Source organism: Anser anser (genome assembly GCF_964211835.1).
Source record: "Anser anser genome assembly, chromosome: 1".
Classification (NCBI taxonomy): Eukaryota; Metazoa; Chordata; class Aves; order Anseriformes; family Anatidae; genus Anser; species Anser anser.
The window spans coordinates 190,421,030-190,443,887 of record NC_139720.1 but is presented as its reverse complement, the minus strand read 5'-3'; the positions used below and the strand labels follow the sequence as shown (position 1 = coordinate 190,443,887).

Below are 22,858 nucleotides of genomic sequence, written 5' to 3'. Positions count from 1 at the left end.
TCTGTGTGGAAGATGTACACTGGAGTTAGAAAACATTGCATTACCTCCTTTTTGTTGCTTCCTCTAGAAAGGCTAGACTTTCACAATCCATTTTGTTCCTTCAGAGATTCTGGACTGAGTTAATTCCTTGAAATTCAGAAGCCGTTTATCACACTCTACCTTTGTTTGCCCTAGTCAGATAACACTACAAAATAACAGCTGCAGCTTGTCCTTTTTCCTCTTGATCCATGACCCAGTTCCTGAATTCCTCCGGGACTGTAAAAAAATGTAGGTTATCTGTTGGTTTACTGCCCAGCTAATATGCATTTCCTTGTTGCTGTCTTCAGTGGAGGAAGGTATTTTTGTTAGCATTTGTCACTTTCTGGCTATTTCCCATTGTTAACATAGATAGGAAAGAGTTTGGTCACAACAGAGAGGGGCTGTTGCAATTGTTCTTCAGTCTGTTTTTCAGAATCTGTGTTAAACATGTTAGTTTACATGATCATTTAAGAGTTAAAGGCAACAATAAAGGAAAGTAAAAATATATAAATGAAATATGAATGGACACTTACATTGAAAACAAGATGCTTAAACCTATAGAAATTCCTTCCCCATCTTGCCTCCCTCCCCCGAATCTTCAAGTCACGTGTCAGTTACTAGATTCAGGTGGTAAAAGTGTAAATGGTGATGCAGGAAACAATAGAAGGGTTTAATAAATACTTTTGTATTTGGAACAAAATGAAATGAAGTTCTCTCCGTATGAAATGAAGAGAAAACATAGGTTGTATTGATTTAACAAGGGCTGTAAGGTTACATTTGCTCAAAGTTAATGCTTTTAATGTAGTAAACCAAAATAACTTTCACATACACCTCCCCAGATTTAAAGAAACTAGCAGAAGAGGCATCTAAAGTCTTGATGTTGACTTCAAAATTAATAAATAATTTAGGAACTTGGAGGGACTTAAGTACAATTCCAGTGCTTAAAAGGGTAGGCAAATCTACAGAATTAGTGATTGAGCTGATACTGATCCAAGCACAGCACTGGAACAGGATAAACAAAGTGTCAGCTTCAAAGAACTTATGGAAAATGGATCTTGTCAAAAAACTGATTTATTTGACTAGCTTACATGTCTAGCTGATGAAGCCAACTGTATAAAATGCTCATATATCTTGAGGGCTTTTGGCACAGGAGCGTGGATCTTTTTAACACTAAAATGCAGGAAGAATACCTATTCAATTAATTTTTAAATTGCTCACTGACATATTTAAAATTCATTTGATAACAGGGAAACCGTTAATGAAGGGGGCTGTTTCTGAGGGTATCTCCTTGAGGCTATTTTTTAGTCTAATGCTACTTTATATTTCCATCAATGACCCTAGATGATGGTGATGCAATCCTTACTTGCAAAGTTTTTCAGGAGATAAAAAAGAAAGGTTGTTACAGGTTACAGTTATTACTAATTGAATTGCTAATTAAATGGTCATTAGTTGCATTCAAGGTACATTTTTGAACAAAAGGCAACCTGTACTTAAGAAGTGTAGTAGCTTTCTTTGAAGTTGTGAATTGACTTAGTATGATTTTAATAGTCACCGTTGATAGTTACCATAGCAAAAGTCTTCTGGCAAGCTAATGGCTCATGTGATCCTTAAATATGTGAAAAGCATGACATGGAGCGTAAGCAGAGAAATGATCATATTTGATGTGTACCTTGAACTGGTAAAGCTACTTCAGGAATACTCCTTATTTCTAGTATCCCTGCTTCAAAGAAGTCTAGCAGTTCATGTGTGTCCTTTAAACTTCCTCTGCCTTGAAGCAGCAAGATCTGAATGAGTTTTTTCAGAGAGGAGGGTAAGACTTAATAGGAATATATGGCATTTTTCCTTACAGAAAGATGGTGTGCTTCAGCTTCTGGGATGTTTTACCTTGTCTGCACGGATAGAGTTTGTCAGTGGATGGCAGTTCGATCCCTTCTGAAATAGGAATCTGAATTCTATAAATCCAGATGTCCATTCCATTATCTAATCAGACACAAGAAGAAAAAAATCTGTGTACCTTTGTGCTCTTGTAAAATTTCGTACACTGGACATTGTAATAGCACTTTATTTCAGGGTTTTAGCTGTCAGAGTGAGTAGTGAGGCATCTTCAGAGAGTGATTCAGCTTGCTTAAAATCTGAATTGTCCTGTGGAATACAGAGATCTTCAGTTGATCAGACTCTTAACTGAGTAACTTCAAGTTAAGTTCCTAAAATTAACAGGATGAATCCAAACCATTTTTCAACCAAAACACAACTTAAGCATTGGCTGTAACTGGAACTGTGTGTTTGAGGCTGCATTGGTGTGTTGTATTATCTCTGCCCATTTTTCTGTTAGATGTACTTTGCAAAATAAAGAAAACTTAAAAAAAAAAAAGTCTGAATTTAGAATTTCCTAGCTGAAGCTAATGTAGACCTCTTTCTCAACCATTTTTTAAAATCTAATGCAATCTGTATTATGAAAGCAGCTATGTAAAGAGACTATTTCTCCATAGGGTCTTTCCTTAATTTTTATGTTTTGGTTATATTAGTCAGTGTTGGGTGGTGATAAGAATTTATATAAGATACCTACGTAACAATTATTAAAAGTTGGAAGGTGCTAAGTAGGAGACTGCAGAAAGAAGATAAGGTTAATACAAATACTTCCATATTTCTCTTAAGTCTTTTGGAAACAAAATAACAAAAATACCATTGTGCTGGGTGAAGGTGTCTCAGTACAGATACCTTATCAGCAAGGTTCTTCTGTTTTGTACAACAGCAGTGTCATCTGCTGCTCAAACTGTCTGTACTTGGTAGTGGAAGCAAGTAGGTTCCCACTAAGATGGGGTTTGTTGGTCTCTTTCATTTCTCTTTGCCAAAGTACAAAGCAATACTGATGCTCTGGAATTCCTAGTTCCTTAGGAAGTCAAGTCTAACAAATGCCAATCCCATCTTCTCCACACATTGTCTTTATTTCTGTCCTATTTTCCTCATCCTGTTTCTGTCTTCATTAATGACTGCCCTGTTCCATGTTTTTAAATTTCTGTCACGTTGCTTATCCGTGTTTAAGTTGTGCTGCTTAATCATACATTAGCAGTTGATACAGAAACAGCAGGGACATTCAGAGACCTGGAAACATGTTCTTTACTCAGTGCCTCAACATCTGGAAGATGTGGCCGAAGGGAAAGAAACTCTGTTCAGCTGCCGCAGCCAAAGGAAGCAGCAAACACGGCTACCTACCCCTCTGGGTGGAACAGCTGTGAGGGGCCGTGGCATATCCACCATCTCAGGAATTTCCTAAAGTTTTAGCTGCCAAATTCTAAACAGAACTTTTAATGTTTCTGTGCTGCCAAATTGTCGACCTTCCTAACAGAAACGACAGCAGGTATACTCCCTGTGTGACAATGTTCTTTGCAAAACATCCCATCTTTCCTCCAGAATATGGAGTTGACATTCACAACAAATAATAGCATTCACCTTTTAGCTTTTGCAAAAATATCTTTTCTAAGAGGAAAGTCAGGAAATCTGACTCTTAAATGCAGTCTGAAGCAGGCATCCAATATGGAAAGCTGCAAATGTTTCAAGTTTGGCCAAGTTACGTGCACCTGAAAGACTTTCTATAGGGAGAATCAGGCAGCTTTTGCTATGAATAGTACTGTCTGCTACTAAATTAAGCTTCTGCTCTCAGAGGTGACTTCAAGTCTGGTGTAGCTTTTCACAGTAACTTCTTGTGGCTGTCCTTCTACCTGTAAAATCAAAATGAGCAGAATTTTCTGTTGTGACAAAGTCTATGCAGCATTTTTTTTTAAAGAGAAGCTTTACTGTAAGAAAAGTGATTTGTAATGCTAAGGATTTCTTCACAAAATGGGATGCCACTCCAGTTGTTAGCCTTACAGGTCTGTTCCTGTCTAGTTACTTCAAGCAGTTCCTATCTTTTCACATGGGCCATTAGAGATGAAAATCTATGATCTGTTTGTTAAAACAAAAACATGAGCTGCTAGGTTCCAGTAGGACATGTTTCTGTTTTAATGAATAAGCCCTGATACGTATTTCTGTGTCTTGTGTTGAGAAGGCTTGTGCAATTTGCTACCAACTACTTGATTCCTCAGCAGCAAGTGCTCAGTGCATGAGGGGTTAGGAGAATCTCTTTGTGTAGAGCTTCTGCTCAGTGCAGAAGATTTTGCTCTGGTACTATCATTAAGCTAAAATAAGTGAATTTCAAGCATTCAATGGTAAATATACTATCTTGAAACTCTTAGCTATCAAACAGGAGATCAGGACAAATTATCCTCTGTACTTTTTAACTACTTGGACAGCTGTATTGAACTATAGCACTTCAGTTGCTCAAGTCCTTCAAAGGTTACTGAAGAATGATCTCTTTAAATTCCATCTAGTTCTGTAGGTAATATTTATCTATACTATGAATCTTATCTGTGCATGTTTTCCCTGTTAGCAAGCAGATCTGATCTCCCTGGGGAAAGTTGTGTTGGCTTTGGCGTGCAATTCTTTATCAGGAATTCAGAGAGAGAATTTGCAGAAAGCAATGGAACTGGTGACAATCAACTATTCCTCTGATCTGAAGAATCTGATTTTGTAAGTTTGCTACTACATTTATTTGCCAATGTTTAAAAAAAATAAAAATACATATTTTAAAGGAAATTAACATACAGATGAAAAAGTCAAAATAATATTTTCAGATGCGAATAAGATACAACTGTCATTGAATGTCTGCATAGCCAGTGCATTATCGTTATCTTTAAAGTTAATTTACATAATGTGTATTTTTATGGTGTATCTAATAAAAATCAGTGCCCTTGCTTTATTAGAGTGTTGTTAAAGCTCCCACTAAGAAATTGCTATTCAACTTTAAAGAACTATACAAAGCAAACACACACCCCAAATGAAAAACAACAACAACAAAAAAAAAGAAACACACTGCCACACAAGCCTTATAAGTAATCTTCAGTACTGGGTTTCTTGCCTGTTATCTACCACAGCAATATCCTGGTCTTATCTCACATTTTCACAGTTTCAGAAGATATTAAAGAATAGGCACATTTCCTTTTTGACCAAAGACTTGAACACTAGCTTTTCTTAGTCGTGTATTATTTTGGGGTGTTCTTTAGTACAGTCATTATTTCTGCTCTTGCAGCCTAAGAGGGGAAAGTAGAGAAATCTGTCCCCTCTCTCATTTGAAAAACAATTGCATGACAATCTGAATCTTTGCATCCTTCCTTCTTTTCAGGTATGCTCTTAATGTTTGAGTGGAGTGAACTAAGAAGTTCATGAAGGCACAATCATAGCTAATACAAATAACTGTCTGGAAACGTAGAAGTAAATTAACACAAATGTTTTCTTCGTTAATATCTTTTTAATAAAACACAAATTGTCAACTCATATTAAATAGACGTTAGGGTCAATAGTTGTAAAATCATAATAGGACGAACTCTGGCACTTGCAGCATGTTTAAGTAATCTTTTGGGGGTGGGGATATTTTGGCAGGTATTTGCTGACTGACCAAAACAGGCTTCGCAGTGTAAATGATATCATGCCTATGATTGGTGCGCGATTCTATACTCAGTTGGATGCTGCTCAAATGAGAAATGATGTTATAGAGGAAGACCTTGCAAAGGTAAATAATTTGGTAATTCGTACAGGAAGACGTATAGTTGGTATTCCTACAGCTCTACTTTAAGGGGGAATGTTTTCTAGGTACTTTTTCTTTTGTTTGTTTAGCAACCCAAGTAAGCTGCTTGCAGTCTTAACTCTGAGTGCAAGGTACTGAAAGTCCAAAAGTTCTAAGAACCACTAGTTTTAGAAAGTGCTTGGCTGGCCTTTAACTTTAGGTAGCATCTTTATGTTCAACCAGCAATCCTAGGAAACGATTTTCTTTACTGAATGGTTAAAAAGCAGTATTCTGGTTTACACTATATGTCATCTCACACTAGATCATCTAGCTTGAGTTAGAGGTTATAGAGCAACAAATGCTTTCTTCAAATTCTTAGATTTAGATTTCAGTGCCACTTTACTTATCTCATTCCTTTCCAAACGAATGGTTGTGGAAGTAAAGGTTGTGATCCTCAGTTTCCCTGAAACATGCACCTTTTGCTGTATGGGTCTGGTTAGTCTATCAAGTTCAGTCACTGTATTGAGTGCTAGCTACAAAGGAAATATGTACTTTGTCCTGTGTTAGTGTGTATTTGTTCAGCAGGAAAGGGTTTGAGCTTCATCTTGTCTGCTTATCAGAAGCCACTGATCATAGGATTTTCTAACATGACTGCGATACGTTGCAGAAGGCTTTCATATTACTGAAGATTTGTGTAGGCTAGTGTACTACGTTTCTAAGGATTTAAGTCTTGCAACTCCTTTCCCTTATATGCTCCAGATAAGCATATTTGAAAAGGCAGTAGAAAGGATTCTGGTGAACTGGTACTGTTAACTTTTCCATGATAGACTTGTTGGAAACCTGCTTTTCCATCCTTAGTGAAAGATAAGGAAATCTTTCTGAAGCGAAGAGATGTAAAGCAGGTTGGTGTCTACTTTGGATGCCTGACAGGTGTTTACTCTTCCTATTAATAGTCAACCACTGCTCCTACTCTGAAGGTGTTTAGGATCACTTCTTGTCAAGGTGGCCCAAGATGCCTGCACAAATTTGGGTAGCTGGGCCTCTTCCCATCTCAAAAATTGAGATTGTCCTGTAATCAGCATTAAGGAGTGTGCATTTTCAGTCAGGTTGTTTATAGCAGTTGCTTTTCAATTGTAGGTGAGCACAGCCACCACAAATCCAAGTTGTTGCATAGCCCATAGTTTGGCAGTAGCTGCTTATCTAGCAGCAATAAATAGCAGTTGTTGATTAACTATCATACTATAACTTGGTTGCACTGTCACATATTCCATACCATCAGACCTACAGTATCACTTAGATATAGCCATATACCCTCTCTTCATCATTGCTCCAAAGAACGTTAGAACGATGTTTGTATGTATGTTCTTTCATCATATTCTCCAAGCATGCAGTCATGTGCAGCTTAAGGGCTTCTAATTCCTGAAATGGTTTGTATGTAGTTAATAACTTTACTACTCTTGAAGCCATGAATATTGTTATTTGCATTTCACGTGGCAGTGACCCCATTACTCTGTCCTTTTCCTTCTTCACCTTAATATTTCTATCATCTACATGTCACAGCACTCAAGTATGCAAAGCCTCAGTTTTCAAGTCCTCTAATCCAGTCTGTAGAAGAATCCCCTGCCCTACAGGCTACCAAGCCTGCAGAAAGGCCACTTGGAGCCTTAGAGCCAGTGTTGGTATTCAACTTTATCACCATTGACTTGGAATCTGCAAGGCTGTAGCATTCACACACACGTGTTTCTGGCTTTTGTGTGTTTGGGCACATGCCAAAAAATTATTTGGAGGTTGTGTAGACCTCTGCTAGCTGGACAAGGTAAGTCTTTTCTGTCAACTTCTAAGTGCAGCTTCGCTTGAAGTACAAGCTGTTCTGCTGTGTGTTTTTTAGACTGAGAAAAAAAATCTTGCAAACCCGTAGACTGTCTGAGGTCAAGCTATTATCACCTTGACCTATTTTATTTACCCAGCTGTGCACAGTAATCTACTCCAGACTGAATTCATTTGAAATCAATATGATCATGCATGAAGTGAGATGCAGTTTAGCATGAATAACACCGGAGAGCTGGGCCACTGGAGAATATGAAAAATATCAGGAGAGAATCTTTTTTCCCTGCCAGCCTTGAGGAGCTTTATTTAAACGGAAGATTAATCCATAGTGTAATGCAACCTAGGTTAAGATGCAACACTTTACAGTAACCTAAATGACGATGAAAAATGTATGAAATATTTTTTTAATTGCATGTATTATGAGCATTTTAAATTCTGTTGTTCTGTCTTTTGTATGAGCTTGTTTTGATTGCTTTGCCTCTGTTATTGAAGGACTTGGAATTTACACTGCATTAAGTAAAAAATTAAATTTATAGCTTTTTTCAAAAACTTGTTTAAAAAATATTGTTTTAGACTGCTATTCCAATTGGTCTGATACTGTTGTTGCTAAACAGTGTTAACTAATAATGGCCTACAAAACATTTTTCAAGAACACATCTAGTAGATCATTTTTTATTTACCTGAAATTAGCTATTATACTATTTACCTGTACAGTCTTGATAAGTGCCTGTGTATGTATAGACATGCACATATGTGTGCGTATATATGTGAATATAGATACACATGCACGTGTGTGTGTTAATATTGTTTATAGTACAGTATTTTGACATACTTCTAAGTGTAGGCTGGCAAGAGAGTCTAGACTTGTTTCTACATAGGGCTAGGTTGCCCAATCCAGTTTCTGCTGGGGCAGCAAGATGTCACTGATTGTTAAACCTCCACATTATAACTTGGCTATGAACTGCCAAGATTAGAACTGGGACTACCAATACACAGTATAATGTATTGGATCTCTTTCTGAAAAACTTATACGGTCTTAGAATAATTCCATCTCTGTAGTACATAGTGCTTCATTGCCATTACTACTATATATCTTTGGCAAATAAGTGTCTTATGTTTCAGAAACTTTAATAATCTTTCTTGTTTTCTAGGAGGTGCAAAATGGAAGGTTGTTTAGGCTTCTAGCAAAATTGGGAACAATCAATGAGAGGCCAGAGTAAGAAATTCTTGTTTCTGTGGTGTAAAGTATGCAAAATCCCATTTGCAATGCAAGGCTTCTTCCCTTGTAAACTTAAGCTAAACATTTTCCCCATATTTGCCTCTTAAGGATTTAGTTGTTTAAGAAGCCTTGAAACAATAAGATAAGCAACTTTGACCAAAATAGTAAAGGAAAAGAGAAGGCTACAAATAGGTATGCCAAAGATGCTTCCTCTTTTGGTATGGATTCTCTTGTTGGTCTGTTGCGAGTGACAATAGTTTTTGAGGAAATGCATAGCTTCCTTGATCTGTAGCATATGGCATAGCTACCAGCTTTAAGCTTGTTAATTATCAGCTTGTTTTTTATCAACTACCTTATAAAAATTAAGCGTTCGTGGTCTGTTTTCTATCCATTACTGTTTTCCCCATTACTGAATTGACTTGGGTAAAAGTTGTTTATAAAGCTAGTTTCTATTTTTATGCAGTAAACTCGTTGGAGATGGCCACTGCTTTCTTCCATTCCTTTTCTGTTGACCATTCATATGTATTAGCTTCAGATACTTCCGCTGAGTTGCTTTGAATGTTATCTTCTATCTGTGTGGCAGGAGGGAAACTGAATTAATTGCAGATTATAACAGGAAGTTTAGCAGAGCAATAAGATTACTCAATTCAGATCGGTCATGTATATTTGTGGGTTTTGCTTTGTCTTAACTTTCAGAGGTTTAATCTGAGCCTTTGTTTTTACCAGGTTTCAGAAAGACCCAACATGGTCAGAAACTGGAGACAGGTATTTACTAAAGCTCTTTCGAGATCACCTTTTCCATCAGGTGACAGAAGCGGGTACTCCTTGGATTGACCTCAGTCACATTATCTCATGTCTTAACAAGGTACACTGTACTTGGGTTAGCTTTTAAAATTTGCTTGGGTTAACTTGCTTTGAAAGGAAATATTGTTTTAAAGAAAGATGTCATTGACAGATTAACTCTGATTTACATTATGCTTATTTCTCCCCTTTTTGGATGAAAATGTATTCCCTAAGCTAATATTCAAACCTTTATGAACATTTTAAATAAACTTAGTAGCACACTTATTATTAAAACTTGAAATTCACTAATAGAGCATGAAATACAGTATTGACTTGTTCATCCTAGAATGCATTGAATACTGTGAATAAGCAATGCTGGTCCCTTTATGCTACTCTGGTCTTTCAACACAGCATAAAGGATCCATAAAACCCCTTTAACTGGGAGGTTTCTGCCGATATACTTATCGCAGAAGATGGTCATAAAGCAAGAGGATCCATTCCTTAAACTGTTTTGTCCAGAGTAAAAGACAGGAGTGTGTATCAGGAGGGGAACTGTAATAGAAATTAGTGCAAAATCCAGTACCTTCCTAGACAGCAAGGAAAACTTCTGTGACACAAATGTTAAGTATGTTTCTGGTAACTCATGGTGCCTTGCAGTTTCTAAGCTGCACCACTACCAAAACTGTAGCTGAGTGCTTTCATGGCTAATAGTGGGGGATGCATGAGAGACCACAAGATCTTCAGTAGTTGTAGAACTTCTTGTCTTGCTCCATAAATTAAAAAGTACATGAGCTGTCAGATCAGCTTTTGACTTATTCAAATCTGGTAAAACAATATAACTCATAGGAGACTAAGATGTTACTTCCATTCTTCATAGCTGCTTGGTCATTCCACTCACTGCATAGGGAACAGTGCTGCAGACACTGACAATATGCAATTTGTGGATAGTGTAATTTTCTAGGATTAGGATAGCCAAATTTCTCCTCCAGGAAGATTTGAATATATTTGGATCCTTTGGCACATGACAGCAGACTAATCACAGTTAAATCTATTTCTAAATTGTCACAGCTTTGTCTCCTATTAGACCACTGCTGTGCTTTTTTTAACCTCCTTTTTATCTTTCTGGTTGGTATCTGTAATTACTCTAAAAGGGACATTAAAGGGATGCTAAATCAAAAAGCATGTTGATAGTCAAATAGACAGTGAAATATCATCATGATTTGAAAGCAGTGACCAGTACAGTTCTGTAGAAGGTGGGGAACAATCCAGAACTTTGTAGGTAAGAGACTGTCAAAGAATGCCTTTTTCTGTAAATGTTCATGGCTTACCTTTTCAAAGAGAAGCTCTTCTCTTCTGTGGTTGTGGGCTCAGTACATGAAAAATGTAAGGCTTACAGAACTCCACTTTGGAAACACAGTCTAAAAAGCACTTCTGAAATTGTGTGCACTAGTAGAAGTGGTTATTTGGGCTTTCCTGCTGTGCTCCAAAAACATTTCTTTTGAATGAAACTTCTGTTCAAAAAAGTCTTTTCTTCAATATGGTGTTTCTGGGATCTTTTCTGCTGAGATGCTAACTTCTGTATCCACAGGAGAAGAGAAAGAAAGCCATATAATATCGATGTTTCTAGTCAGCTGTGTCTGTCTTAATACAGATCTTCCAGATACTAAATTCATAAGATATTTCACTGAATTTGTGAATTATAATGTGAATAGCAAACAATTTCTCACACACCATTATTTTGTAATGGGTAATGGAAAAAGATATGTGATTTTATCCTACTCTACCAAAACTAAAAGCTAATTGGCTTTCTTTTGTCCTTCTGAAAATACTCACAAAGCAGAAGCTTTAGATCTGGGAGGTTCCAGCTTTTAAGGTTATGATCAGAGTGTTATTTTTAGAAGACAAATGCAAGCAGTTTCTAACTTGCTACATTGCTCCAGACAGCAACCAACATCTCCGTGCCAAATCTAATTGCTTTTCTGCTATTCAGTGCAACATTACAATACACTTACTTTATCCTGCTGGGACTGTATTTCCAAAGATTGTCTCAACAGTATCATATCCCACTTGCCTCTGTCCTACCTTCTGTATGGGAACATGAAAGTTTATAGTGTAAAGTATTTGGAAATATCAACTAAAACAGCCACGCAAGTTTCTCATTGTAAGAGTCAGTTCTCCACTGAACATTTCTTGAAAAGTGAGGTCATAAGCTAGCATTGGAAGGGACTTTGGTGCACAGCATATTATACTGTTCCAAATTAAGACTTTGCAGTACATCTCTAATGTATGTAGTGTAACGTATATACATGCCTCCCAAATCACTGCTTTTCTATCTTGTTCCCGAAACTTTTTAATAATAGGAATTCAGCAGCTTCCATAAGGAAGATAACACCATTTGTGGAGCTTCGTTTTCTAAATTTCATGACAAAAGCACTTCTGCATCTGTTACAGACAATTATCACCAAACATTAGTGACAGTAGTTGCATGGCAGTCACTTGGAAGATCGTGCAACTCAGTTCTTCTATTACTTTATTAGTGAATTTGAGAAGTCAGAACAAAATCTGAAAATAAATGTGGAACAAATTTTAATCTTTAGGCCTGAATTGTTCATTATGGACTGTAACTAGGCAATCTTTTTCTTAGAATAAGGGAAGAAATTTACTGTACAGAAGCCTTAGAATCTAGTTTGTTTCCAGTACTGCCAAAAAAATTTAGGTTTGGGTTTCTACCATTGTCTACCATTGTTCTGAGTACTTGGGGCTGGTCCATCCATTAATTCTTTTTCAGAATGGACAAGAAGTAAACTACCTACCCTACTAGGAGGCTTGTGGATCTTACATGCAAGTGTAATGGATTATGTGCAAATATAATGTCAGAAGTGTTTTTGTTCATCAGGAGGTACCAGGAAATTATGCTAGGTTTTCTATACAGGGGGAGATAAGATAGTATTGCAGAATTATTAGCATTATGGAAAGGGAAAATAACATTAATGTAGTCCACAGGTGGGGGATGTCCATCAGGTTAAGACCAAAATGTCTCGATTTTTTTTTTTGCCAGGTACATAGTTTTGGTGCAACTCAGATCCTTTCTTTTTGTGTTAACAGATCTGTGCTGCGCCAAAACAGTATACTTGCCAAAAAATTGATTGTTTTTGTTATCGGGGAAATGTTTTGCCATTTCTTTCACACTTCTTTTATTTTATCTTTTGCATTCTTGTTACAGTTAGATGCTGGTGTGCCAGAAAAAATAAGCCTCATTTCCAGAGATGAGAAGAGTGTACTTGTGGTAACTTACAGCGATTTAAAACGCTGCTTTGAAAATACTTTTCAAGAACTGATTGCAGCCGCAAATGGTCAGTTGTAGTATTTGCTGAAAGCATGCAGGACATTGCTGAGGAACTTAACAAATAGCAAATTGCACTACAGCTGAATTGTTGTTGTCATCTCATTTCACATTTGGGAAACAAACAGGAGATGAGCAAAGCTGCTTGCACTTCAGTCAGGTACACTGTTACTTGAAGGGAAGAATGTTTCACTTATCCTAGAGCTAAGGCTGCCATTGGAGGCTTTATCTGTGAAGAATTTATTTTAGATTAAGGAACACATCAGGTGCATGATGTTCCTGCTTTTATTTTTTCCACTTGTATATGCACTAATTTTAATTTTTTAAGACTTTTCTGATCTCTGAAGTTTTGCCACATTGTATACTTAAGGGAAACTCTTTGCAAGGACATTTCTGGGATACATTTTTGTCACTGAGGATAAAGCAAAATTTATTCATTTTTGATATTATTTGCACCCAGAATAGCATAAAGGACCAGGTAAATAATTTAATAGAAATTATGTTCTATTAATTACTGTTTAGTTCGTAACCTCTGTAAAAGTGTGTTGTATGCAAGCTCTGTATGCCACCCACTGTTAGCTCAAGAAAAAGAAGATGAAATGTAAAAATCGATCAAGTTGAAGTATCAATGAATTGACCCCCCTCCCTCCTTTAAAAAAAAAAAAAAGTCCCATCATTTGATTTAAACTTTGTCTAAGCGAAGTGACGAAAATAGCATCATGGGAAACATCTATAATTTAAGGAGCATATCAAATTTGCTCTAAACACAACCAGCGCCTTTTAAAAAACTGTTTGTATGTTTTCCTGCTAGTCAGAAGCATTTACATTTATGCAATTTTTTTAATAGATTTTTTTTAAAAAAGAAATTGTGTTTAAATGCCTGAAGTTTCAGGAGTGTATTACTTAGGTTATTTACAGTATAATTTTTGTATAAAGTTCTGTTCTTTGAACCACAGCTTTATTATGGTACGCTACACTGGATACAGATACAAAGACACTGTTAAAAGAAGATTAACTAAACACAGCAGTTGTCTGGCATCAAGAGCTTTTCAAGTTTTACAGCCTGAATCTGGAGGGATAATGATCTGCTGTGCCTTTGCAGTCACTGCTTAGCCCAAAGTAATATTACTTTTGATAATACTCAACACATGAATATTCCTGAAGTAATTCAGTCTCAAAAGTCTGGAATTTTCCTCCTCAATTACCTTTCTAATATTTGGACATGCAGTTCTCTCCAAACTTGGGTATTCATGGGATTTCTAGTTAAACACCTACACTTTGATACTGAAGACTGCCAAATACGTAGGAATTTTCTTTCTTAAAGCAGTAGTGAAGACTGTATCTATTCTTTCCCAGCACTGAATGTTTTAATAGCACTGGGTGCTCACCATGAAGAAAATGTGGAAACTCAAAAGGTCAGGACAGACTCTTAAGCACTTGCAACTGATGTTACTGGCATCAATTTTAATAATTCTCAATATTTGTAGTTTTCAGAGAAGTTTTTAATATTTCTCTGTCCACTTTTATAAGCTTTAAAATGATTCTCCGCCTTGAGACTTGCAGCAAGAAAAGCAACTCTCTTCACTTCGAAAGCTTTGAAGACTAGGGACATGCTTTACACATTTTAGAAAATGTGGTTGAATCCACATTAGGTAGCATCAGTTGTTGAGTTTAAAGATCGATTATTGTTGCATTTGATCGAATGAATTTTAAAAGGAACATAATGTTTAATATTCAAACGATAACAGTTGCCAGAATGTTCTTTTTAATGTAAAAGGAACAGGAACTTTGAAAAGTGAACATGCAAAACAGTCTTTTATCATTAGCTCATGTATTTGAGGAAGAGCAGCTGTCTTTTATATGTTTTTTGACAAATCATATTGTAATTCTTTTGTACAAAAAAGAAGTACTTGTATTCTAGAAGAAATATGAAATGCTTAATTTATAAGCGGGCTGAGGTTTTTTCCAGTATTGTTTTCTTTGAAAATGAAAGGGGATCATCTGTTCAGTTGTGGGGTTTGGGAACCTTTGAAAATTTAATTTGTGGACCAATATTTTGTGAAAGTGTAAGGCAGGGGTAAAATAGGGCTTGAATTCTCATCCTTTTTAGACCAGCAAACCACCCTCTGCAAGACATGTCTAAATTGCAAACCTGTGTGTATTTGCATAATGTCAGTTTGCTTCAGCCCCTAATAACCTCAGGACTTGGTTTAAAAATAAAAAGGTAGACAGCTAATAAGTTTTCATACATAAATGTCAGCCAGAAAATATTTGGTGTCAGGTGATGCATAAAATAAAAAAAAGTTGAGCTTTGTTTTCTATTTATTTCATTTGGTCTGTATTTGGGAATGATTTGAACAGTCTGAAGTTCAGCTTGGGTGTTTTTTGGGGGAGAGCTCTTCTGCCCCATTTTAATTCCATTTAGAAGGTTGTCCTAAAGATGTAGTTTGATCCATTCATAGGAAGAATTGTGTATATGTATTTATAAAGAAGAGCCACCAGGATGTGCCGTCCCAGATGGGAAATTTAATTCTGACCTTCCTATTTTTACAGCTAAAAGCACAGAAGGGACAACCTTTAAAATCATGTGATGTTGGTCATCTTAATTTTTTGTACCTGTTTTAAATTTTGTTGCTGTATTTACTATATTGTAAATATTTTGTTGAGGGTACCTATGTATTTTTTGATTTGCCCTTGTTTCAGTAATTCAGGTGTCAACTGCTTCCCCTAAAAAGCACCGGTATGTTAAGTTCTAATGCCATGATCCCAATATGTGTTACTCATCTTTAATCCTGTTTTCATTCTTCATGTGTACAGCAGTATTTTTAATAAAGAATACCAGAAATAATGTAGCCTTATTTTAACAACATGAAGTATTGAAGTTGGATACGGGGGTTTTCAACTTTAATGCTGAAATTGTATTTCATTTAATTGTATATCTTGTGTTCAGTGTCTCCAATGCAAATTTAAAAAAAATTATGCTTCACAAAGAATGTTTAGTGCTTGCCACTTAAAGGCCACTTAGAGTATGCATCATCAGATATACATCAGATACCCTAAAACTTACAGATGCTGTTTACTTGAATCATACTAATATACATTTCCTTAACTCCCAGGTAAAGTCCATCTAATTCTGTCAGATCAGCTCAGTGTTACTAGACAAGCCTTAATTTAGAAAACTCCACTAGAAAGTATTTTAATTCCAAGTCTATTGACCTTTTTTGCTCAATAGCAAAAAATATTAATTTCTCTTGAGAATTTGCATGTGGAGTAATCAACAGTTTCAGTGCCCAGAATTATTTCTGTATTGTTGACCTGCATAGGTAAGATCTTCTATACCCATCCAATCCTGACTGCATGTATAACACAAAACATTGTGCAATATATGTGAAATAGTCGATACTTTTTGTATTAATTTAATATGGAGTCATTATCCCTTAAATTGCAATTTCTAGAAGTTTTATTACATGGAGACTAAAGCTGGGGTAAGTTTGATTGGTGCTCTTACCTATTCTACAGTCTGTCTTTAGTAATGTGCAGCAATGGATGCAGAATATCCTACAGTAGTAGGTAATGCTGTTAGGTTCTGTGTCCAAGGAAAACTTCATCTCTGCTTCCTTCCAGCACTTCTGTATCAGTGTATTTACAGTGTGGCTTAGAGTTACCCTCAGGCCATAAAATGAGATATGGCAGAGAGCCCTTGATGGAACACCTCAGTGGAGGCAGCTTCTCCAGGTTGTGCCATCGTGGCTGGGGATTTAGGTCTCAGGTGGGTCTGTGAAGAAGAGAACATCTACCAGGCCTGAGCTGCTAGCTTGTATCATAGTTGGTTTGGAACAGGCTTTATTCATGAAACCTGGCTTTGTTTGCTGTCCTTTCATCTGTACCAGATCTTCTAGCTGCAGGACTGTGACCGGAAGGTGAGTAATTGAGTGGATATTTGGGAACGGCAATTTTTAATTCCCCTACCATGAAACCTTGGCTCTCCTAGAGGCAGAGTTTGGTTTTTTTTGGCCTCCAGACAGCAGCAAACATTTCTTAAATATGCTGAATTTAGTGGATTTCACTCTCACGAGGAGCAGCACAACTATCCATCACTGTATCCACTTTGTTCAAGAAGTGTGCCTTCAGTGCAATTATTCCACATTCCTGTTTCTCACAAAACTGGTACATTTGATGTGAGAGGGCTGTCCAGAGCTGAATTGTCTGTTGCAGTAACCTTTGATACTGGGTTAACCAGGTGGGCAGAACTGTGCGCATTCTTTGAAAAAGCAAACTTTATTTGTATGAGTTTAGTAGTCAAATGCATTATATGAAGACAGAAAATGCAAGATAAAAGGAGTTATTCACATCCAAAGAAACTTAGGGGGTTCATATAAAAGTAATCTTTGTAGTCCAGTTTTCTTAAATATTTATGCACAAAAAGCATATTTATATATTTACATTGTGCAAACACTTCCTTTCAGAGATGCATTATCCCATAATGACTATTGCTGAAATGGAACTAAGAAACAGTTCTCTCCCATTCCATTTGTTTTGATCAAAATCAAATACACTTTACCAGCAAGAGACAGTGCAATATGGTGTATTTAAAACTGGTGATCTCTTGGGAAGGAAGATCTAGAATTGATATTTAGCTTAGAAGTGGCGGTACATATTTCTTTTACTTGCATATACAAGATCATTTTTCTTTGTAAATATGCAAAAGCTCATTTCTCTCTGTCTGTTAGTGGGTTAAATTCACAGTTCTTAAACTGAGTTTTAAGAGGTCAATCACATATGTAGCATTTTAATATATATATTTATAGTGGAACACAAAAAACAGATTGGGCAGTAGTTGATTCAGAAGACATCCATGCTGTTGTGTTAAATGGCCAAATCCTCCTTAATATTGTATTTAAAGATGAAAGGGGGTAATGCATCCCCCACACATCCCAAACAGAGAGCATTCATGTCCTTTCTGAGATGCTATACAAAAGTCTTACAAATCAATGATACATTTTTACTCCTGTACATACAGACTGTTAACTAACCTAGAAGTTCAACTGTCTTCATAGAAAAGCTGCCCAAACTTTCCAAAGAGATTGCCATGCTATTTCTAAGTATTCCCTTCACGCTCTCTATTAATCAATACTTTGTTTAAAATATATGCAGTTTAATAGCCATACTGTCCGTTTGGACAGATTCCCATAAATAGAATATAATCAGTGCAGTGTTAGAAAGTCCACAAAGTTTCATGGACGGAGCTTGGCTTTAACATATCTAGCTTGTTTGTTTCCAGTGTGTGTATGTTGGCGTATTGACAAAGTGCAAATCTTCAAGACTGTTGACCTGATTGCAGCAGCCTTGACCAAAGGGAATTGGTCTGCATTCCCTGTTACGGCAGCACCGACTCTGACCTGAGTTCTTTTGTATCCTTGCAAGTTGTGTTTTGTAAGATGTGCTTGAAACTCTTGCCTCACAGAACTCCCTATGTCTTTTGTCATCCAAAGCAGTAAGACCCATGTAGTGCCTCATCCCTGACTGTCCTTCCACCAAGTTTCTCAAGGCGGAATTTTCACTAAAAACTGTACAGTGTGGTGTGTTCTGTTGTTTTTCCTTTTCTCAGAGCCTCCTTCATTTTTCAGCACTACACAAGTAGCCTCACCATAGGCCCAAGCAATACAGCACCAATTCCAAGGCGCCGTACACTGTGGGCTCATCCCAGCTGCCTCTCCTGACCAGGACCCCAGTGCTGTGTGCCAGAGTCTGGGTTAGTGCAGCATCACCTACCATCCTGCTGCCAGGGACCGAATGGTGAACTGTTTTCTTTCGGTAATGATAACAATTATGGTTTTCAGAAGCGCTGGGCAATTTTACTGACAGCTTCTGGAGTTCAGCATTGGGAAAGTCAAGGCCTAAGCATTAGTATTCTGCTATGTTTTGTATATGCTTGTTGTAGTCTGTAGAAACGCAGATCGTTGAGACTAAGCCAATGATAACTTCTTAAACTTCAGGATAATTTTTTAAACTGACATTGTTTTTAGAAAAACCTGTTTGCATTAAATGCATATTAAATCTTGGCCCAGATGACTTAAACAGGCGGCTGAGAGTAATGGACCACTGAATTGTAGTCAGGAGGGGGAGAGTGGCACGCTTTCATTTTCTCCAGCACTGCATTGCCATAAGTGTATCTTCGCTTGGGGTTGCTGAGTTGGTCACAGCTGAAACTGCAGAAGCTTCTCGGCTTTGTCATTCCAGAAAGCACCGACTCCTTGCTCCTGCTGGCACCTTTCACACTGAAATAGAGCAGCATCACTGTTAGCACATTTAACATGTGCTGACGTTTTGTTTTCATGACTTGAGCAAACCACATCACAAGTAGCAGCTTTGTTTATTCTCAGATGAGGGAAAGAAACAGCATTGATGCAGATGGGATTGCTCAATGGAAGAGGAGAACGGAGCACTGAAAGAGCCGTTCTGTGTCCCCCTTGAGTCTCTTTCTGAGCAGAAATGCTGTGACTGAACATCCTTAATAAAGTGATTGTGGTCATTGTATTACAGACTTGGTGCTTACAGGGGAATATCCGAGCACTCGCCCTAACCTCTAGTGCTCATTTGTGGCTGGTGCTGGGGCGTGAAACTTCACTGCAGGGTTGAGTAGTGTGGAGTGTCCAGCACCTGCCCTGCTGCTGGGCTGTGGGTCCTAAAGGGGTCTCCATACTTAAATGTTCTCTGTAAGGGAACTGGGGGTGTTGTTTGACCAGGAGGATCGAAGTAATGAAAGGTCTCAAGCCATGTGTTAAAAGCAGAAAGCTACTACCGTAGAGTTATCAAGAGCCTAATGCTGCGATGAATTTTTAAGACAAGTGACCAGTGCTTTTGAGGAAGGGCAAAAGATCCAGGTATCTCCTATCTTAGCCTGCTCTCAGCAGCACCTGTGAGCTCCTGGTTTTAATTAGTGTGTTCCTGTCCTGCAAAGGACCAGTTATCTTGTAGGCTTTTATAAAATGCCCTTTATAACAGCAGTTGTGGTATTAAATGCCTTCTCAGCTTAGCCACTCCTTAAGACACTGTTTATTTTGCAGCACTTTCTCACCCTTATTCTGAGAGTGCAGTGCTTAAAAGGGCTCTTTCAAATAATGAAGACGCTTAAGACAGAGACAATTCTCACACCATTGAACATTGAACTTAGATACTGAAACCTTAGCTGCGGACATATGACAAGATGGGACACTTTCCATCATTGGTTAAATGTGAAATCCCCAATCCCAAGTTAAACCTATGTTGGACTAGTACCTAAAATAAGGTACCCTTCATGTTTATAAGTTCCTGGACACTGGCCCTCTCCCTTTGTAAGGTCAGGAACATTGGCAGTCTTGAATTCCAGAGAATGCAGTCAGAACATCTGGTGAGACTTTGCGAGCCCAGCATTTTGCTTTTAATTTTAATTTGTGCTGTTTGATCTTTAAATGAAGTACAGAGCTAGTAGCGCAGCACAGATTAGGAAATGAAGAAGTACCACTTTCTCTTAGATTTCACGCTTTCTCGAATCTTGAACTCACAAGCCTTTGTGCTTTGTAAGGAATAAGGGCTCTGCCTACTGTAGGAAATTGAAGGGCCCTCCCAAGCAGACCACCCCATTACGTTTGTTTGTAGACGGATGGGGTTCATGAGGAGGAGTCCTCATGATGAGGATTGCAGATGCATCCCATATTTTTATATTGAATCTGTTGGCAGATGGCAAGTAATTGCTGTGGGATAAATTCCATAACTGCGTGACAAGGTTAGTCACAGCCTCAATGGACATTTTAAAATGGTTTTATAAAGAAATGCTTCCATGATTTACATTGCAATTGTCGAGTCTTAGGGAGCGGTGGGCTGGCAGAAGTGCAACATACGTGCTAAGTTATGAGCCTTAAAATCATCATGCTTTGATCCTTTTATTTCTCACCAGGCTTTTGCACCATGAGAATGAGTTTTCTTGCAGCCATGGACTAATGTTTTGTCGTTATAGACCTAGTATATTTGGAAAGATTAACGCTTTAACGAACAGTACCTTATATCTCAAGGCCAGCTAAAAGGCCTGAGGTGGTATCATGTTATGGAGCTAGAGTAAAGCTTCAGTATTAGGCTTGGCTTCTCCTTAGGCTAATTAACAAACCTTTATGCCAGTAGAGCTGCAGCTATTCGTTTCACCGTGAGTGCACTGGTGTACCTGGGCACACGCTCCCACAGGCAGTGCTCAGCCTGCAGGGTTTGGCATCTGTAGTCAGGCTTCTTTAGCTGTGGACTATTTTATTTCCACTCTGTAAATTGGAAGGTGTCTACTTGGGTTTTAATTGGGATTATTTGCTGGAGGGAATTGCTGCTGCTTTCCTGACAGTCTGCATTTAGGAATTTGCTGAGGTGGGAGGTTGGCTGTGGCTTTTGAGATGCTTGTTCCAGCCCAAGGATTTTGGCTTAACATGGGTTGGGCTTTTTCACCAACACTGAAAAGTTAGATAAGAGGCGTGGGTAGGATCCCATTCACTTGCAAAGGAGAAGAGCTCAGAAGATTGCTCTTTCTTTGTCCCCCAAACCTTTCCATTGAAATCACATCACTTGAGGCCTTACATTAGGAAAGACTTCTCTCTTAATGCTGTTCACATGAACACCTTTTTTCATCTCAATGGCAATAACAAGTCCAAAGCATGCAGCCACCATGTCAGTAGTTGTGCTTCTGGCTGCCACTTGGGCCTGAGGGGCTCACCAGGGCTTGGGAAGATGCTCGTTTCCTGTAGCAGGATGGGGTAAAACCAAGGGGGAGCTTTGCATGCTGATACCTTCCCCTACACAGTGTTAGAAGCAGGAGGAAGGGGACTGGCCATAGTCAGCTGGGTACCTCCGTGCTGTCAGCTGAGTCCCTGCTGTCCCCAGGGGCCTGCCTCTGGTTGTTCACACTGAGGTCATACTTGGGGAGTCATGAGCATGGAGTCAACTGATGAGTTTTATGTGAGACAAGCCCTGTGTGCACTCTTGGGGACTTCTCAGTCCAGCACTGGTGTCCACAAAGCAGCACAGGTAAGATGCAACAGCTCTGGCTCCCTCCACCCTAGGCAGTGCTTCAGCGCTGTCACGTCAGGCTTGGCCCTGCTACTTGGTCCTCTGACACCACACTCCAGGCATGCTTGGGTTGTTATCAAAACACCACCCTATCTGCCTGGCTTGCATGCTATTTCAGGCACTTCAGACTAAGAAAAAAGCATGCAGATCTCAATCACTGTGTCCTGGGAAGCATGGCAGCCAACAGAGAAATGCAGGGCTTGGTGCTACCATGCTGTGAGCCTGGCCAGCCTGCCCCAGAGCAGGCGAGCTGGGAGCAGCAAGGGCACAGCTGCTCCTGAGAGTGCATTTGTCTGCATCTGTGTTCTAAACATAAGTGTTGAGGTTGGGGGAGTGTGATAGCGAGTGCTCTGGAGTGGCCAGGCATTGTAGTGAATGTGGCCTAACTGTTACCTGCTGGTAAGAAGGGTGACCCCTTCCTCATCCTGGCACTGGCTGCTCTGACCATGAGCCGCTAATGCTAGCTCAGAGTCTATTTTAGGGTTATTCTTCTAATAATCCAGTGACCTGAGCTGGAGAGAGGACAGGACCACAGGGTGGGATGCTTGAGATGCAAAGGAAGAGGTAGGACTATGCATTGGGTTAGATCAGCTTACTACCTTGCACTCTACCTTGTCTAGTGTTCAGGGGGTATTTATTTGCTGTTCCAGCTTGGCCTAATTAGAGGATGCTTAGCTAGGAAGCTGAAACTTTTAGGAATGTGTGCACACCATAGGGTCACTGATATGTGAATGCTTTTTGGCTGTAACACTACAGCAATGCTTGTTTAGCTTGCAGGCCAGATGACCTTGTGCGTTCTCAGCCAACTGCTCTGTTTCCCTGAGGATTTACATTCTAGCAGCCACTGCTGAGTTCAATTTTTTTTCCACACCCAAGCATTCCTTTTCCTTATGCAGCTGAAAAGTCTCCTTAAAGCCATTCCAGAGCGATGCTGGGGGCTTCATGCCTTCTGTGCCACACAAAGAAAAAGGCGTTTCATGTGTTT

General features: G+C 38.5%; 2 protein-coding genes across 11 annotated transcripts in view; one reads left to right on the top strand and one right to left on the bottom strand.

The window, feature by feature from the left end:
* The window catches only part of PAN3 (poly(A) specific ribonuclease subunit PAN3), an 80,258-nt gene extending 64,617 nt beyond the window's left edge, over positions 1 to 15,641 (top strand). For 5 of the 9 annotated variants that reach the window (XM_083849580.1, XM_083849582.1, XM_083849578.1 and 2 more), the window contains 5 exons: positions 4,445 to 4,584; positions 5,494 to 5,623; positions 8,596 to 8,660; positions 9,390 to 9,528; positions 12,670 to 15,641. In XM_083849580.1, the coding sequence (XP_083705706.1) occupies positions 4,445 to 4,584; positions 5,494 to 5,623; positions 8,596 to 8,660; positions 9,390 to 9,528; positions 12,670 to 12,810 (615 nt within the window). In that variant the 3' untranslated portion in view covers positions 12,811 to 15,641. The other 4 variants (XR_014588451.1, XM_083849583.1, XM_083849584.1 and 1 more) reach the window with 4 other exon arrangements.
* A 1,410-nt stretch (positions 15,642 to 17,051) lies between these two features.
* Positions 17,052 to 22,858, bottom strand: part of FLT1 (fms related receptor tyrosine kinase 1) — a 109,138-nt gene continuing 103,331 nt past the window's right edge. For both annotated transcript variants that reach the window (XM_083849558.1, XM_083849559.1), the window contains one exon: positions 17,052 to 19,067. In XM_083849558.1, coding sequence (XP_083705684.1) covers positions 18,863 to 19,067 — 205 coding nt within the window. In that variant the 3' untranslated portion in view covers positions 17,052 to 18,862. The remainder of the gene's footprint in view (positions 19,068 to 22,858) is intronic.